Raw genomic sequence first — 20010 nt, forward strand, 5'->3', positions numbered from 1 at the left:
ATAGTATCAGTCTGAAACCTTTGGTAATGGCAAAGATATTTCAGTGTTTATGGTTTCAGGCATTTTCTGCACATCCCATCGCATTCAGTGTTTCTCACATCTTGGATAAAATTAATGAGTGAATTTCCTTCATAGGAAAGTGGCAGGTCTATGGGAGATAAATTCTTTGGTGTAATCTATCTAGCTGAAAACAATGCTGCGTGCCCTTGACTTGCATAACTCTGTTCTAGAGATTTTATATCTTGCTCATGTGAAAGTGTAACTAACTGTTGACAACTTTAAAAAATGCTATTATAATATAAAATAACTAGTTTTAAGTGAATACTTACTTAAAAGTTTTCCTGAATCAGTGAGATAATGCTAGGAAGGATAGCCCTTTTCCTGTGGGTTTACAGTCTAACATACACAACCCCAAAGGTGAATGAGTTGTTGAAGGAAGAAGAGAAAAAGCAGATTCAGGCCCCAGGTCTTAGAGCTGTAGGCATATTAAATAGTGTGAGAACATTTCAGCACTTGGGAAAGTCTTACTCAACTAAGATAAATTTATTTCACTAAAAATTGATAGGTAGAAGACTGCTTTTATTTGTATGTATGTATGTATGTATGTATGTATCTTGCTGTTTCTCATGATAGCTCAAGGAAATGGAAAATCATTGCAGGTGGTCTGGAAGAATGATGGTATCTTCAGGATAGCTATGTTGGTTAGCATTATTAAATTCTATATTGACATCATGGAAAGCCAGGCAACACAGCTTGAAGAAAAGGCAGCGTGCATTAATAAGACAAACACATAATACAAAACAAAACACAAACAGCAGTATCACTGATGTTTGAAGGGCTGGTGAGCCAGATTTGTTTTGCCTGACTCTGGCTTATTTTAACCTTTGAATCTGTCCAAGGCAGCAAACCATGGTTTATTTGTACAAAATCCCATTTGAACCCATGGTTTGAAATTGGTTTATCAATCCCAGCTTGTTTTAACCATGGCTGCTTATGTCTGAATCCAGAATGCTGACTTATTCCAGGTCGGGATTTATGGCCTGCACAAACCCTCTCACTGAAGTACTGTACAAGACAGGGCCAGACCAGCTTAGGCTTTTTCAACAAATATTTTACCCTGCTCAAGTTTGGCAGGCTTTCCCTTCACAATTCACAATTGCTGCTTTTGGCCATAGATGGCTAAAAATTCATTTAGTTGTTGCTTTCTGAAACCTATTAATCTTTCTTTGATTTTTTTCCCATTTCATTTTATATAGAGAGTTTATATAGAGTACCATTTTTATAGCCAGGACGAATTTTATTAATCCTTTTTCTTTATTCGACAATATTTGTTTCCAGTTGTATTTTTTTGTAATACTTTTGAAGTATTTTTAAAGCTTCTGTTCAGTTATCCTGAATAACTTTTAGTACAGTATTGTGCAGTATGTCCTGTTTATGAGACCTTGTTTATGTAAGCCAAAGATAATACAGTATTCTCTGTAAGGGACTCAGTGAGGATTATTTGTTTTCTTTCTAGCATCTCTTCAGATGTTAGTGATCGTTTTGAGTAATTGCTTCAATTTTACATTATTATCACTTATATAAAAAGCTGCTATTTTGTCATAGTTTCTGTTTATCGTGATTTATTTATGAGCAGCTAACATTATAAATAAATAATGTTAGAATTACTCATGAAAATATTTGGCAATTTATTTATTTTTGAAAGTTAACTGTGAGAATTACACTTACATATAACTAAAAGAGCCTTAGGTTCCTTTAGATTTAAACAGAGTTTTTAGCTAAATTGCCTGTTTTTCCCCTATATCTGTTTTTCCCAACATAGTACTATGAGTGAGGAACCATTACATCTGCCAACACCTCTCAAGACCTCTCACCATGTAGATGTGAGATGAGGGCAGCTATAATCCAACTCAGTTCCTTCATCATTCATCTTGCACCCTCCCCCCCCCCCCCAAGACAGTCCTGCTCTGGAGGGTTTTAAGTCTCTCAAGCAGATTTCGGAGGGGGGGGGTAGAAGAACAAAATGTTGAAGAGGTTTAGAGGGGTATTAGATTTCATCTGTTTTACTAAGAAGTGCTTTCTTTCTGCCTCTTTTTTTTTTTTGCCATGACTTTTTAGATTTATGTGCTGTACCACGCAGTAATGTTGGGTGGAAGGACTAATGTTGAGGTCCAGTTGCCAGAGGTTTTACAGGTTTCAGACTGTGTGCTTCAGAATACAGAATTTCATAATATAAATATTTGGTATGTGCTATGGGGTCCTTTTCTGACACAGAGTAAAATGATTGAAGCAAATGGTTTCTCCTTAACTATTTAAAGTACATCACTCCTAGTGTAACTGCTGTCTGGCTATGCAAAAATCATTTTCAAAAGAACATCTACTCACATCCATGTATGTAATCACAAAAGAACATAGCAAAAGGGGAAAAGATTTAGATGGGAATCCATGGCTATGGGAACATGGTGCATTATGCAGTAGAAATACTGTAGTACCTTAAGTTCTGTGTGGATAGGACTGGATTATAGGAACCCATATTCTTGCTGTCCCTATGTGGTAAACCATTTGAAAATAAGGTGCATCTCAACAAGATGTAATTTCTTGCAGCCCTGCTTTGAATCAGTGTGGATGGGAACTGCATAAACAAACATTATTATTATTGTTGATTGCACAGTCAGCCAGATGTTTAGACTGGATGTGGCATTTTTATCCACCCATCGAGTCCTTCCCAAGGACTTGGGATAGGCAGATGATGTTTGATGGTGTTAAAGGTATCATTGCAGGATATAAATTGTTCCAAGTAATGCTGCCATTTGCAATGGATTGATTGTGATTTTGTCAATGCTGAGTACTACTACTACTTAAACAAACTTGTAAGCTGCCTGACTCTCAATGACATAATGTACGGCAGTGTCAGAGTCTACACATCTTAAAGCTGCCAAGGTTGAGAAACACTGATCTACAGTGACATGATATACAATGCATTCGAAAGTATTCAGACCTCCTTCACTTTTTTCAATTTTGTTATGTTGCAGCCTGATACTACAATCGTTCAAATTCATTTTTTTTCTCATTACTGTACACTCAGTACCCCATAATGACAAAGTGAAAATGGAATTTTAGAAATGTCTGTAAATTTATTAAAAAGAAAAAACTGAAATATCACATGTACTTAAGTATTCAGACCTTTTACTCAGTACTTTGTTGAAGCACCTTTGGCAGCAATTACAGCCTCGAGTCTTTTTCGGTATGACGCAACAAGCTTTGCACACCTGGATTGGGGGATTTTCTGCCATTCTTCTTTGCAAATCCCCTCAAGGTCAGCCAGGTTGGATGAGGACCGTCAGCGGACAGCCATTTCCAGGTCTCTCCAGAGATGTTCAATAGGGTTCAAGTCAGGGCTCTGGCTGGGCCACTCTAGGACATTCACAGAGTTGTCCCTAAGCCATTCCTGTGTTGTCTTGGCTGTGTGCTTAGGATTGTTGTCATGTTGGAAGGTGAACCTTCGGCCCAGTCTGAGGTCCTGAGCGCTGTGGAAGAGGTTTCCATTGAGGATATCTCAGTCCTTTGCTCCATTCAGCTTTCCCTCAACCCTGACCAGTCTCCCAGTCCCTGCTGCTGAAAAACACCCCCACAGCATGATGCTGCCGCCACCATGCATCACTGTTGGGATGGTATTGGGCAGGTGATGAACGGTGCCTGGTTTCCTCCAGACATAACGTTTAGAATTGAGGCCAAACAGTTCAATATTGGTTTCATCAGACCAGAGAATCTTGTTCCTCACAGTCGGAGAGTCCTTCAGGTGCCTTTTTACAAACTCCAAGCGGGCGTTCGTGTGTTTTGCACTGAAGAGAGGCTTCCATCTACCCTCTCTGCCATAAAGCCCAGATTGGTAGAGGGCTGCAGTGATGGTTGTCCTTCTGGAACTTTGTCCCATCTCCACACAGGATCTCTGGAGCTCAGTCAGTGACCATTGGGTTCTTGGTCACCTCTCTTACTGAGGCTCTTCTCCCCCAATTGCTCAGTTTGGCTGGGCAACCAGCTCTTGGGAGAGTCCTGGTTGTGCCAAACTTCTTCCATTTGAGAATTATGGAGGCCACCATGCTCTTGGGAACCTTCAGTGCAGAATTTTTTTTGTAGCCTTCCCCAGATCTGTGCCTTGCAGTAATCCTGTCTCTGAGCTCTGCAGGCAGTTCCTTTGACCTCATGGCTTTTGCTCTGATACAGTATGCATTGTCAGCTGTGAGGCCTTCCATAGAAAGGTGTGTGCCTTTCCAAATCATGTCCAATCAATTTAATTTACCACAGGTGGACTCCAATCAAGGTGTAGAAACAGCTCAGCAACAATCAAGAGGCACCTGAGCTAAATTTCAAGTGTTGTGGCAAAGGATCTGAATACTTATGCCAATGTGATAGTTCAGTTTTTCCTTTTTAATAAATTTACAGACATTTCTAAAATTCTGTTTTCACTTTGTCATTATGCAGTACTGAGTGTAGATTAATGAGGAAAAAAATGAATTTGAATGATTATAGTATCAGGCTGCAACGTAACAAAATTGAAAAAAGTGAAGGGGGTCTGAATACTTTCCGAATGCACTGTATGTTTGTTGACAGCCATCGCAGAATATGTGTAGCTGTCCATCTAGTAAATGGACCTGAGACTGAGTGTGTGCATCATCATGTCATACAGATTATGCTATTAAAGGGCATGGCAACATTTTTTTCAATTGGCAGATGCTACACTCACTTTGAAAGCAATCAGGGTCTGCTTGGTCAGAGTTCACATGGTGGTTCCCTATAAGAGAAAACCTGAAAGAAGTTCAGCCATTGAGGTTGTTCCTTGTGTTATCTCTACTAATCTCCCTTATAAGCAGGAAGGAAAATATAAAAAATGTGAAAGAGCACTGGAAGCTGAAACTGTTAAACTAAACAGCCAAAATCCCTTGTCTGTTACAAGCTAACCAAACTCTTGGTATCTGCTAGGTTCTCTGCATAAGTTGTTCATTGTATAACCCAGACTCCTTTGGTCCTTTAATTATATCATCATTTTATTCCCACCTATCGTTTCTTCTTTTAAAAATGTAGCATAAGAGACCTAGGATCTGAAGTATTTGAAAATTAAATGTTAATGTAGTATTAAATTAGAATATTAAAGCAGTTCATTTTTTGTTCTTTTTGTTCTCTGTAATACTGTATCTGAAATTTTTTTACAAATTTTATCTTGAAAATTAGTTTATTCATTATGTTTAATTTTAGGAAACAGTGCTCTTGCAGAACGTTCTGAAAATGTGCATATTTCAGGAAGCTCAACTGGTAAGTCTCTTTTTTTTTGTAATGTTTAAATTTCATGCATGACTTAAATAGTAAATATTGAAAGCCACCTGGTATCTTATGAAGAGATATTTGGCTATAAAAATTATTACTGCCTTTTCCAGCATGTAATAAGGAATGAAGCAACTGGAACATGGAAAAAAAATTCATAAGATAAATTTGATACCACTACCATGGTCACGAACAGATTATTCTCTGTTTAATTATTTTTCCATAGAAACATTTAAAAGAAAAGTTGGCTAACTTGATTTCTTATATCAAAGTTTTGTGAAATTAAATGTTCTCAGTCGTATGTATTATACATCTTAAAACATAATGAAACATCTGAAGATGCTGTTCATTTGACTGCACTTCTCTCTACTCTACAGAGAAATTGGGTGAGGTCCTTAAGGTTTGTTCTACTCCTTTGTAGCTCAGAAGAAAAAAATATGAGGAGATCCTGAAAGCATTGCTTAGAGGTGCTTGGTTGTGTTATTCTGAGCATGTGTGTGTGTGTTTAAATGGCAAAAGCCATTCAGGCTTCTTGCATCCTAAAGAGCAAAATTAGTAAAGTAATTTAAAAGAGCAATAATAATAAACATTCCTATTTCGCACTTAAACAATTGAATGAAAACAAGAATTGCCCAATAAAACACAGCGAAGAAAAAGAAAAAAATAGCGTATTCAGAGATCTTTTGAAAACCTATAATGATTGGCTTCAGGTGGGAAACTGTTGTACAGCTATGCAATGACTATAGAAAAGGCCATCTCCCAGTACTTGGTACTTTGATTGCCTCAGATCTAGACAAGCAAGAAGGGCCTCCGCTATCAAACTTAAAACACAAGCGGAGTATAAGCAGGGTGAAAGCAGCGGTTGAAATAATTTGTTTTAAAGCCAATCAGTACAGGTTTTCAAGAAAATTTTGAATGCACATCCATTTTCTTTGACCTTTTCTTGCTTGTTTGCCTCCTAGATAAATAGCATAGTCATCTGCAGCTCCAGCTGGTTTTGTCCAAACAACAAAAGCAGAATCGGAGATGGATAGGGATGTACAAAGGGGGCAGGGCTTGTGACAACATCGTGTTGTGTTTGTCAGATTGACTGGTTTGACCCCACCCCATACACCACTTGCACAGATGCAGCTGATAGGGAGGAATTGCTTAATGTTTTAAAGGCTAAAATCAGCCCTTGGAAATGCACTGGTAAAGATATTGCTGTATCTAACATATCCAAGCATAGTTGGGTTGTTATGAATAGAATCTGAAGAGTAGTCTTGTATAGGGAATTATTTCACCTAAAATCTGACTAGAGAGCCAGGTTAGTGTAGTGGTTAAGGCACCAGGCTAGAAACCAGGAGACTGAGTTCTAGTCCTGCCTTAGGCATGAAAGTCAGCTGGGTGACTTTGGGCCAGTCACTCTCTCTCAGCTCTAGGAAGAAGAAGGCAATGGCAAACCACTTCTGAAAAACTTTGCCAAGAAAACAGTAGGGACTTGTCCAGGCAGTCACCAGGAGTCAAAAACTGACTCAAAGGCACAAAAACAAACAAATTCTAACTATTATATATAAGAAGTGAGATACTGATGCACTTAAAAAAAACTTGGGGTTTGTAGCAATGCAGGTGTCCTTAAAAGAAAATATAAATAAATGGAGGATACAGCAAAAACAATTATGCAAGGACATGCCTGGACATCAGATAGGAAGAAGTAACACACATCTTCGAGAGGAAATGGAGTGGCGGGTGCTAGAAAAGGGTAGATGAGTGACTGTCCCTTTAATCACAAACTTTCTACATTGAAACTTTGTATGTGTATCCATAAATATAATAATAATAATTAATAATACTTTATATTATGTCATCCAACTGCCAGCAACTCTGTAAAGATTTTAAATATATAAATGTCTGCAAATAGTTTTCTCAGTAAGGTAATTGGACAATGTTGATTTTTTTTAAATATAGTAAAATGGGACACTGTAAGATGACTAATTGAATTTCAAGGAAGTATGATAATTTTTTAAACCTCTTTTACTTTTCTAAACAAAGAATGCAGTGGCATGGTAAATCACTTACATAGGAAACAATAATAAAACACATCTTCTTAGCTGATTTTATACAAATTAGGTAAAAGGTAGCAATTATGGTGATAAAGGAGGAAGCTATGGGCTTGTTCCAAATTCCCATCATTTCCTGAAATTGAACCATTTCACTTTTGATTTTGTCAGAACCTGGAACACTTGAAGCATTTTTGAGTTTTGTACTCAGAAAGTTCCAACAAAATGTTTCAAGTCAAGCTATTTTGTTCTCAGAACAAAACATATTTTGTGTTTCTTGCAGATCAGTAATTGGAATTAAAAAGACCTAATAAAATTTCCTGGTTAAATGCTAGAGGGAACAATCCTAGAGCTACGTTTTCTATACCCTGACCATTTTTTGAGATAGTGAGCAAGCTTGGGAAAAATTATATCATTTTTTAAAACACATAAACTCTTAGCTTTCTTTGCTTCAGAATCACTCTCAAATCTTCCAGCTGACCCAGATTCATTCATTCATTCATTCATCCATCCATTCATTCATTCATTCATTCATTCATTCAGATGAATCTCTTCAAAACAGTTCTTTTTAGTTCTGGAATTAAAATTCCTTCAAACTAAATGTACACTTCTAGTTTAAAACAAAAATGTACTTTATTAATTGAATGTATTCAGTGTTCAGTGTTCAGTATTCACTGAATAATTTCTTTTGACACTTTTAAATTGCCAGGCATGTTATATGACTGAAAATCATCAAGATTCTACAGAATTTAAGAGTAGACTATCCTAACTTTGTAAGGCTCTTATCTTTTTTTCTGGTAATCTTACATTTTAATTGATATAGCTGGTATTAGCCTCTGCCGTAAGCATTGTGCCACCAACCCTTCCCATAAGTAATATGGAGATAGTAATACTGACTTAACCCACAAAGTTGTGAAAGTTAACTGAGTGAGCATATGCTAAAGGCATTAACAATCTGAAATCCCAGATAAATCATCTGGGAATTGGGAATACTGGAGCCACTATTTAAATATTCTGGGCTTTAATTTTAATACAGGTAGTCCTCGCTTAACGACCACAACAGGGACTGGAAAATTGGTTGTTAAACAGGGCAGTCATTAAGTGAGTCACCAGGTGACTGGACCCAATATTACGACCATTTTTACAATGGTTGTAAACAAATCACTAGTTGTTAAAGCAAATCACATCATTAAGCAAATCATGTCATTAAGCGAATCCAGCTTCCCCAATGGCCTTTTTTGCCAGAATTCACTTAACGGCCATGTGATTAGCTTAATGATTGTGGGGATTTGCTTAACAACTGTTGTAAAAAAGGTTGCAAATCGCAATCACGTGACTGCAGGGGATGGTGCAATGGTTTGCAACAGTCATAAGTGTGAGTACAGGTCATAAAGCACTTTTTCCAAGGCCACTGTAACCGAACTGTCATTAAAGGAACAATCGTTAAGCGAGGACTATCTGTAAAGATAGAAAGGCGATCCTATAAGTGTTTTGCAAATATTATTCAAAACAAATAAAGAACAGCCATTAATAGGAAAGTCCAGAATGTATTTTTTCTTTGTCTTTTTCTTTCTAACAAAAGTATGAGCCAGGCAAAACAGTATGTTAAAGAACTAAAAATGGATCAGTGTCGTTGCTTGAAAGTACTATAACTGACTTCCGGGGAACCAATTTTCAAGATATGAAAGTTTTAAAGACTGAATGGAACAAGGAATTGGAGATCCCCATTTTGTCAAACAATGGGAAACTGTCTCAATGCCTGTATCAAAAAATGCTGTAGATCTTAGTCTATAGCATATTCAACAACAAAATATTAATAAGATTTCTGAGTTATTTGGATTCCATTGCACTTGTATGGAAAAAGAATGAGTAGTTCATGTTGCTGGAGATGCAATGAAAATAATACTAAATTAAAATATGTTTTAGTGTCCTACAATTATTATATTCTGGAGAAAATTCAATAGACATATTAATTTGACATTGAGACAGGGTTTAATATTTTCAGACTCCATATTCTTTTGAACTACAAAGCTAATACATGGAAATTGGCAGATGGACAATCAAAATGAATTCTCTGTGTCCTTCCTATCTCTAAGAGACTTGTCTTTCAACATTGGAAAGACATATTTATGGCCCCAGTTGCTCACTGGATTGAAGATCTGATACTACTTGTGACGTATGAACAACTTACTTACCTATGTACATTATGTATGGATTGTTTTAATGAAATATAATCATCCTTTATTGACATTAAATAGAGTACTTATATGCATTTATACATGCGTGAGAAACTCTCATGTATATATAATAATTTATTGTTGTTTTGCTTTCTTTCCCCCTTTTTCATCTTTGTGTTCTATTTAGTTAAGAAAATAATGGCATATATATGCCTTTTTAAATTACTATAAAGTGCTGACATTTCATCCAAATCTGATTTTTTTTTTAATTTTAGCTTGTATGTATGTTACAGCAAGGGTTTTGCATTTTTATTTGTATGTAAATCCAAAATGACCATGTAAATATTTATGAGTTTTATTCAGTAGTGATAATAGTGGAAGGTCCCCACCAGGGGACAAAAATGGTATTTTTTGGTGTCTTTCTTCCTCCCTGTGGCATTCTGCAACCCATTCTCAAATCTCTGCTCCTGGTGGCTTCACATTCTGTATAACAGATTTGGAGATACGTGTTTGGCCTCAGGTGGCAGGATGGTCTCCTAGAAGGACCATTACTGGGTGCGGCTCCAAACGTTCTTCCATTTACGCTTAAGTAACAGAATGCAGGGATACCTTACAACCAGTAACATCAACTTTACATTTTTTCCAGGTTGTGGAGACATTCCAGAACAAATTAGAGGGCCAAGTGGGATAATCACAAGCCCAGGCTGGCCTCTTGAATATCCTGCTAGATTGAATTGTAGCTGGTACATCCAGGCAAACCCAGGAGAAATTATTACAATAAGGTAACTTGGGGATTTTATGAATATAATGTGAAAAGTATAAATTAAACTTGTTTGTGTTAAATGGTTCTCTACTGAACATTAAAAACTTACAACTGTTTTGATTAATTGCTTTTATCTTCAAATTTGTTGGTACTTCTTGATTATAAAAAAAAATCCTTATACAGTATTAAACTCTCAGATACAGAGCATTCCATTGTTAGGACAGAATGTCAAATCCTAACGCAAAAATGAAGTCCAGTAGTATTTTCCATAATTTCACATATTGGATTCTGTAGCAGAGTTTATTAAGTCAGGAAGTAAATACTTATGAGTTTAACATTTTGAAAAAGGTCAGGTAAAACTGCTCATTAACCATGTACTTATTTTGCTTTTTCTCCATGTCCTATCACAGCTTTGTTTTGAAAGCAGTTTGCTTTGAGGCAAGGAGTCTATTTGCTGAAAGTAACAAAATCTTTTGAGTAACTACTTCACTAGGCAAAAATATCTTCCTTATGCTAAAGATATTTTCCATTCTTGGATATGCTCATTCCTATTTCTTATTGTAACATTGTATAAGTTGCTGAGGAGGGATGTGACAGGTTTTCAAAAATTCCAAAATAGACCAAAAGTGAAACAAAACTGAAAAGTATTTCCATTTCAGCTACCTTTTGCTCAAGAAAAACTATACAATTTGCTGTGGTTCTTATAGTAGGATATCCAGTGTCTGACATGGATATGTCAGATTGCTTGCCTAGGATGGATAAAAGATAGAAAGGACTTTTCTGTCTGATATGTCCTGTCTTTAGTGATGAGTTAATTTCCCTCAATAGGTCTGTATTGAATTAAACCAGAGAAGTGGAATAACCCACATTTTCATGATGGAAGAAAAAACTCATGCAGATGATCTTTAGGTATTACTAGACAACCTGTGACCCATGGGGTCCGCATTTCAGAGATATTTCTTTACCTAAACAGAGAAACAGAATGACCACAGGCGGGCAAAAAAGCAATGGGAGCGGGAGCAACTTCCAACTTCTTACTGGCTTCCCCATTGACTTTCCTCGTGCGAAGCTGGCAGGAAGGATCAGAAATCACCCTTCTTCCCTCCCTCCCTCCCTGTTCCTTCCTCCCTCCCTCCTTCCCCCTTCCTCCCTTCCTTCATTTCTTCCTTCCTTCCTCCCTCCTTCTTCCTTCCTTTCTTCCCTCCCTCCCTTGTGGGAAGCTGGCAGGAAGCATCAGAAATCCTCCCTCCCTCCTCCCTCCCTCCCTCCACCCTTTTCTTTCCTTCCTTCCTTCCCTCCCTCCCTCGCACACCCCCACACACCCTTCCTGACCCGTGCTGCACCCTCCCCAACCTGTACCACACCCCCATGTACCCTCCTCGACTCAATCCTTGTGCACCCTCCCCAACCATCTCCCATTGGGGGGAGATGGGCGGGGGACAAATTTAATAAATAAATAAAACCTGCGCTGCATCCTAGCACGCCCTCCCTGACCGTCACTGCATCTCTCAGGTACCTTCTCACACCCTCCCTGACCTGCACTGTGCCTCTCATGCACCCCTGCACAACCTCCCTGATGATCCCACATCTTCCCTCGTTCCCTCTCCCGCCCAGCAGCAGTCACTTACCTGCCTGCTGGCCTGGGACCTGCAACTTCCTGCCGGCTTCCCCACTGACTTTGCTTGTGGGAAGCTGGCAAGGAGCATCAGCAATCCCAGTTGAGTTTAGATTTTCCTGTCGGCTTCCCCGTTGGCTTGTGGGAAACTGGCAGGGAGCACTGGAAATGACAGTCACATGACTGTGGCTAACCATGGCAGCGTGGTGGTGCTGAGGCAGCCACAACTTTGCCAAATTTCAATCCCACTGGAGCAATGGGTCCCGGATTTTGGACGCATTCTGTAAATTAGCCCATTTGAGGTACCTTGGTTCAAAAACCGTTGGCCTATGATGCAGCTTTTTGCCCAGTTGAAGGTTACAAACAGACAAGAGAATTTTAGTAGTATATAGTTAGCATGTAATTCTCTGTTTAGTTTAAAACTAATAGGGCTTTTAAAAGTTTCCCCCCTCCCCACCAAAAATAGGCAAAAAATTAAGATGCAGTTTGTATAAGATAAATGTATTAATTTATTGTATAGAATATATGAAAACCATGATCTTGTGATAATGTAACAAATACTGCTTTAAGCCTTGTTAAATTTTGTCATGTCAAAAATGCTTCTAACATATGTATGAAATCACCACTTTTTAAATAGTGATGGTAATTCTTAAAAGAAGATTTTTTTTTTTCATAGTTTTCAGGATTTTGATGTTCAGGGATCACGGCGATGCAGTTCAGATTCCTTAACAATAGGGACCTACAAAAATATGGAAAATTACAGAGTATGTGGATCCTCTGTTCCATCTCCATATATCTCCTCACAAGACCACGTTTGGATCAGATTTCATTCAGATGATATCATATCCCGGAAAGGCTTCAGATTGACTTATTTTGCTGGTATGTTTAAATTTAAAAATGGTTTAGTCAATATGTTACATGTTGCTTAGATTGTGGGCTCATTATAGTTTCACATGAAAAGCATAATGACTGGGTTCACACAACTCACTAGGCCATGATTTTGTTTAACCTGAGTTTACCAAGCAAACCACAATTAGCTGGATTTGTAAAACATACAAATTCATAAATTGTGATTTACAAACCAAAATGGTTAACATAAGCTGCTAAGTCCAAACCCAATGAATTTAGTTATCATTGGCTTTAGTCTACATATGAGCACTCTTTATGATGGAAACTTATAATTTTTCCATTTTTTTAAATTGAAAAATTGCTGACAGATAATTTTTTTTTTTAAATTTTAGAAACATTTGAGGATTTGTAGGCATTTTCAGCTAACTTAAATATGTCAGTAGTTGATTTAGAGCTCAGGAAAAGGATCCAATCTTGGCAATGTCTCTTTGGAGACATTCACAGGAAAATACCTATTGCCTTTCTGAAATTTGCAGTTTTCTTAAGCACAAACAGGCAAACGAAAGCACAAAATAAAGCAATTGAAATTATGTTATGTATCAATAGCCAACACTATCAAATTGTGGAAGATAAGTTGATACAATACAGTTTCCAGATAACTTATTCTCATATTAATTAGTGAAAACTTTAATAGTTGTAGGGCTCACAGGCAATGGTGATTTCCAACCCCTCCATTTGGCTGAGAGTCATAAAAAGGGTTCTGATTTTTTATTTTTTTATCATGCATGCAAGAGTTTGGGGGAACCTAGCTATTTTAAATCTAGACATCTGGACTTTCAAACCTCAGATATCCATAGAAATGTGAGTGAGCTGAAAGAAAACATTTTCCATTGGGAGCAGGCCATAGTCCTGCAGTTCCTTTTTCTACAGTTTCCGTTACATGTAAATGGGACTAATGTAAAATCAAAAAGTGGTAAGTTTAAGTAAATAAATAAACATTTCTTAAATATATTGGTTTCAGGGAAATCCAGTGAATTGAGCTGCGACTGTAACCAGTTCCACTGCGCTAATGGGAAATGTGTTCCAGAATCTTGGAAATGTAATGACATGGATGAATGTGGAGACAATTCTGATGAAGAAATCTGTTCCAAAGCTAATCCTCCAACTGCTGCTTCCTTCCAACCATGTGCATACAATCAGTTCCAGTGTCTCTCTCGTTTCAATGTTTATACGTGCATTCCAGAATCTTCAAGATGTGATGGAAACCTTGACTGTCTTGACTTAGGAGATGAAATAGACTGTGGCCTGCCAACCTGTGGGCAATTACTAAAATATTTTTATGGTACTTTCAATTCTCCTAATTATCCAGACTTTTATCCCCCAGGGAGCAATTGTACTTGGCTGATAGATACAGGAGATCACCGCAAAGTTATTTTGCGTTTCACTGACTTTAAACTTGATGGTACTGGTTATGGGGATTATGTCAAAATATATGACGGATTAGAAGAAAACCCACACAAGCTATTGCGTGTTTTAACTGCCTTTGACTCTCATGCACCTCTTACAGTTGTTTCATCTTCTGGTCAAATCAGAGTGCATTTTTGTGCTGACAAAGTAAATGCTGCAAGAGGGTTTAATGCTACATATCAAGTAGATGGTTTTTGTCTGCCCTGGGAAATTCCCTGTGGTGGAAACTGGGGATGTTACACAGAGCAACAGCGTTGTGATGGCTACTGGCATTGTCCAAATGGAAGGGATGAAACTAACTGCACCATGTGTCAGAAGGAAGAATTCCCATGCTCTCGCAATGGTGCCTGTTACCCACGCTCGGACCGCTGCAACTACCAAAATCATTGTCCCAATGGTTCTGATGAAAAGAATTGCTTCTTTTGCCAGCCAGGGAACTTCCACTGCAAAAATAATCGCTGTGTGTTTGAGAGCTGGGTGTGTGATTCTCAAGATGACTGTGGTGATGGTAGTGATGAAGAGAACTGTCCCGTGATTGTACCCACCAGAGTAATTACAGCTGCTGTCATTGGAAGCCTTATCTGTGGGTTGCTTCTTGTCATTGCATTGGGATGTACTTGTAAACTGTATTCATTAAGAATGTTTGAACGAAGGTAAGCAACCTGCTGGTTTGTTCTCATTTGTCTGAGAATATGATAGTGTATACATGGAATAATAGCTTTGGTTATTGATGAATTCTACCAATGTTTTTCATTTGTCAAAGAAAAAGTAAAATCTAATTTTGACTGCTTGAAATACATGAAAAATAGAGATTGAAATTTGATAGGCTTATGCAAACTCAGTTCTTCTTTTGATGAAATTATTATTGTTCTTATAATTAATTTTGCACCATCAGTGGGCAGATGTGTCTTAGATTTAAAAAGGACAGGTCCCTTTCCTAGCGCAAATGTACTATATAACACAAAATATTGTTGCTGTTATATATGACTTGGATTCCATATAGCATTCCTGTATTTTTGTACAGGTCATTTGAGACACAACTGTCAAGGGTTGAGGCAGAGTTACTGAGAAGAGAAGCACCTCCTTCTTACGGACAGTTGATTGCACAAGGTCTAATTCCACCAGTTGAAGATTTCCCAGTTTGTTCACCAAATCAGGTAAGAACCTCTATGGTAACTCTAAATAGGTTGCTCTGAAAAATCAAACATTACTTTATTTAGTTCAGCTCCTTACTACAAGAGGATTCTCTAGACTCAAACTATCTTACCAGATATATCATTTCTGACACACTAACTTTCACTCTTTGGATCCAGCCCAGCATCTCTCTTATCCTGTCTTTCCCTCACTCCCCAAATAAGGCAATTAGATTGGGAATACTTCTTTTGCTAAATCTAATGGCCATGAGATTAGGATTTTTACAGTCTGATACAAAGTGGTCAAACAATTTTTGTCATAAAACTCAGACTGCTTCGGTTTAATGTGTTGAAATGCTGTGAAATACTTACATTTCATGGGTTCTTGAAATATTTCTGATTTAAGTCTTAAAAATATTTCAGACTCAAAAACAGCATTTAGTAAACATCTGGATGCTACCTTGGGAATGATTCTTTCTCTTATATATATGTTACATATATGAGTAACAGTTCTGTTTATTATACACAGACAGTTAATTCTTGATTACTCACATTTCATGAGTGCTTGCTTATTGTCTTTCAGTTTCCATTGAAAATTCTTTCTGTTTTCCAAAGAAGCATACAGAGCTGAGTTTTCCTGAAAGCATATTGAAATACTTCTTTTTCTCTGAATACCAGTGTAAATTCTGTGGAGTCTTTGAGGGAAAAAACTATGAAAAGCAGAAATCTATTACACGTTAGTTTTATATTTCAGCTCTGTAACTGCTTAACAATCTTTCTGTGCAAAAGTCCTTAATTCTTAAAATTAAGTGATCTGTGTCTTCAGAAAGCCAAAGGACAATGATATTTTTTCTATTTCAGTCACTTCAATACATGTGTAAATGTACAATGTATGCAAAGTGGATAAAGATAAAGCCAATGGAACTGTCATGTAATCATGTGGCTTTTTCATATGCATAGTACTTATATTATCACTGTAATAATTTAGTTGGGTGCACGTTACTCTTAGCAAAGTATTCCATCAAATGAAGTTCTTTAAATATCACCAGAAAGCCATGCCAGTAATGCCTAAATGTGGAAAATAATAACAACTGCACCATTAATTAATTTAATCCACTATCATTTTTAAATCTCCCACTGTGTGTATGTTGAACTAAGAAACTGAAATAATAATTAAGCCTGGGACTAATCCATCTACCTTCTTTCCTCTTCCTCGCACAATATTTAGTGGGTCTGTACTCTGACTTTGGAGATTGCCCAGTACCTTGAAATACTGGTGGGTCTGTCTCAAAGTTCTTAAGAGTTCTACTTGACACCTTGGGGGTCTCATCTAAAATTCTCTTTGGGGGCCCACACTGAGGCTCTAATAGTTCCACTCAGTACTTTGGCCATGCCTCACTCACACACCCCCTTTGTTCTTTAAAATAGGTGGTATGCAGAGATTCAGGAAACAGTCAGGAGTGGTGTTCAAGCTGCATTAGTCTTATTATTATCTGCAAGATGTAATAAGGGATGGAAGGGGGAGGAGGGGAGGGAATTGAAAGTACCTAGTAATGAGTTGGGGATCTGTACTTTTGAAAGACTATATTTAGATGAAGAGAGGTTCAAGCTCCAGCATGACTTCAATGCTTTTACTCATGGCATCTTTAGCAAAAGCAGGCTTCTTGGTCTTTTCTCTTTTCTGCTCAGATTCAGTAAGTCATTAGTTCTGTGTTAGCTATAAAGTGAATAATGAGACTTACAGAAAAAATAAAATGGAACCAATATTACATTCATTTTTACCTTTTTCTTTATAGCATTGGACTTACCTATGTTTGTTTTTCAGGCTTCGGTTTTAGAAAATTTGAGACTAGCAGTGAGATCTCAGCTTGGATTTACCTCTATTAGATTTCCAATTGCTGGCCGGTCAAGTAATATTTGGAACCGAATCTTTAATTTTGCAAGATCTCGTCATTCTGCATCCATGGCGTTGGTGTCATCAGATGGAGATGACCTTACCAGCCAGAACAGTAACAGAGAAACAGAAAGAAATAGTTCACACCGAAGCCTCTTTTCAGTGGAATCTGATGATACTGATACAGAAACTGAACGAAGAGACACAACAGGTGCAGTTGGTGGTATTGCTGCTACTTTGCCTCAAAAGGTCCCTCCTGCAACAGCTGTGGAAGCAACTGTACTCTGTGGAACTTCCTCAACACAGAATACTAGCAGTAGTACAGACAGTGGAAGAGAACCAACAAGCATGGATCCTCCAAGTTCTAGTCCAGGACGCCATCAGTTTTCTAATGCGTTAAGTCGTATGACTCAAGGGTTACGCTGGGTACGCTTCACCTTAGGAAGATCAAGTCCAGTTAATCAAAACCAAAGCCCTTTGAGACAGCTTGATAATGGAGTAGGTGGAGGAAGAGATGAAGATGATGATGTTGAAATGCTAATTCCAGTTTCTGATGTAGCATCAGACTTTGATGTGAATGATTGTTCACAACCTCTGCTTGATCTCACTTCGGATCAAGGACAAGGGCTTAGACAGCCATACAGTGCAACACATAATGGAGTACGGTGCTGTAACCGAGATGGCCCCTGTGAGCGCTGTGGAATAGTACACACTGCTCAGATACCTGACTCATGCTTAGAAGCTCTGTTGAAAAATGAAATTAGTGATGATGAGGCTTTGCTACTCTGCTAAGTGTTGGTTGAATGAGTGGAAATGTCTGCAAGTTGGAGCAATATGGTGATTGTTTTTGTACTTCACCCTTAAGGAAAAAAATAGATTTTTGTTTCAAAAAGAACCCAGGGCAACTCATGTGACTTCCAAATTTGATTGTGCATGACTGAATGAATCTGTCGCAAGAGGAACTAAAAAAAGATTGTTACCAGTCTACATACGTAATGTATGTTTGTTGCTAGGGTGGTGGTTTTTGTTGTTGTTCTTGTTATTATTATTACCCTTTAAGGGTCCTTTTCCTGAGAGCTTTTCCTAGAGCTGCTTTTTCTGTTAGAGTCCTTAAAGCCTGGGCAAGGTGTTGACGGAGGATGGGTTGTCTCTGTAATTTTTGAAACACATAACCAGCGGGTGAACTTGGTGGAATTGTGCAGCATGCGTGTTTCTGGCATACCAGGATGTGTGCATTTTCAGTGTTGTAGAGGCATGCATCCATTGCCAGATCCTTACTCATGCTTTTGGGAAGAAAGAAGAATAGAGTAATCTAGGAAGTAGTCCTCAGTTTCCGATAGTTTAACATTGTGTAATTTACAGTAGGAACATGGCTGCTCACCCACACTTTTGGCTGCCTACCATTCACTCCCATTTGTCAGACTGTTTTGTACGTAATATTTATTTCATGTTAAAATCAAATCCAGTGTAAATTGCCAATATAATTTAATACAATATACTAAATGCTAATTATTGCTGAAAGTATTCTTTTTTTTTTCCTCTTGTGGTTTATATTGTCAAATTACTGAATGTTCTCTAGTGAACTTTTTTTTTTCAAAGGATGGACTTTCTCCAGTACACTGTATTTTTTTTTCTTTTAAATGTTGAAATGGCAGAAACTGATGGCAAAAAAAAAAATGTTTTGTAGCTTTTATAACATTAACTTTAATAAGTTGGTCTAGAATGGTACAACCAAATAAGGTGTAAAAATTCAAAGAAATTTTTCATCTATCTTTCTAGATAGATACTTAAAGCAGTTAAATATGCATTTGATTCTTGTATATAATGTGTTTTTTAAGAAGCTGAAATAGGTACGCATAACTTTAGAAAACTGTAATGGATCTTTCCCTAATAGAGTTTAAATTTGTTCAGTCTAAAGGGATTTGCACTAAACCTATATTAAGGTCTCTAAAGAGCTTAGTGCATATGCACTATAACTTTAAATATTAGTCTCTAATGCAACAATGAATATCTATTATATTTCCATAGCTCTGTTCTTGGGTTCTCACTTTCTTCTGTTTGTTGCTGCAATTGAATTTGCTTTACTAATTTCCTATTTATTCACTATATTTAAAAGCTAGTTTACCTGGTATCAGTTTGTGCTTTAAAACAACAACAAAAAATTCAAGGTTTTTATTTTATTACATCCCATTGTTAGTGCAAAATATATCAGCAAGAGAAAAAAAAATGTTTCCAGTTTAATGGCCAGCTGGTGGTTGTTACTTCTTGATGATACCAAGAAATGCATCTTTTGAGAAGGTAAAGATTGTGAATTGCTGTTATATTTATACTTGGGCAGTCTAAGTAGGCTTAATGATTTATTATGAAAAATGTATTTGTGTATGACTGTGACCTATTTATTAAATTTTACATACATTGCTGAATGTCATTTTAAAGCATGTTTAAAGTCTTGTGGAATTCTTGTTATGCTGTCAAAAAAAACCCCTAATGTTTTAAGATATATCAAATTAAAAAAAGTATTATGTATTGAGATACTTTTTAAAGAAAAAACAAAATATCTATTTGTTTTCTGTTTGTGTTTTTTAAGAAAACACAAGTAGAAAGCCTTATATATATATAAAATTAAATTGAAGGTGTGTTCATTTTTCACAAAGTTGAAAAATTGGATGTTACCTTACTATTGAATCATATGTTTTCTCAGTAAATGAGTAAATTGAGAAAATGCAGTGTTCACTTTTACCAAAAGTATAGAGA

The 20010-nt window shown here is 37.1% G+C and overlaps 1 protein-coding gene across 1 annotated transcript in view; it reads left to right on the forward strand.

The window, feature by feature from the left end:
- LRP12 (LDL receptor related protein 12) overlaps positions 1-19772 on the forward strand; it is a 35576-nt gene extending 15804 nt beyond the window's left edge. The window contains exons 2-7 of the mRNA XM_007430418.3: positions 5254-5310; positions 10182-10317; positions 12590-12792; positions 13784-14882; positions 15254-15386; positions 17188-19772. Of these exons, the coding sequence (XP_007430480.1) occupies positions 5254-5310; positions 10182-10317; positions 12590-12792; positions 13784-14882; positions 15254-15386; positions 17188-18048 (2489 nt within the window). The 3' untranslated portion in view covers positions 18049-19772. The remainder of the gene's footprint in view (positions 1-5253; positions 5311-10181; positions 10318-12589; positions 12793-13783; positions 14883-15253; positions 15387-17187) is intronic.
- The last annotated feature ends 238 nt before the right edge of the window (positions 19773-20010 follow it).

Source organism: Python bivittatus, unplaced genomic scaffold, assembly GCF_059951505.1.
Source record: "Python bivittatus isolate LINGU-HERP-01145 unplaced genomic scaffold, Pbiv_v1 ctg000590_np1212, whole genome shotgun sequence".
NCBI classification, from domain to species: Eukaryota; Metazoa; Chordata; class Lepidosauria; order Squamata; family Pythonidae; genus Python; species Python bivittatus.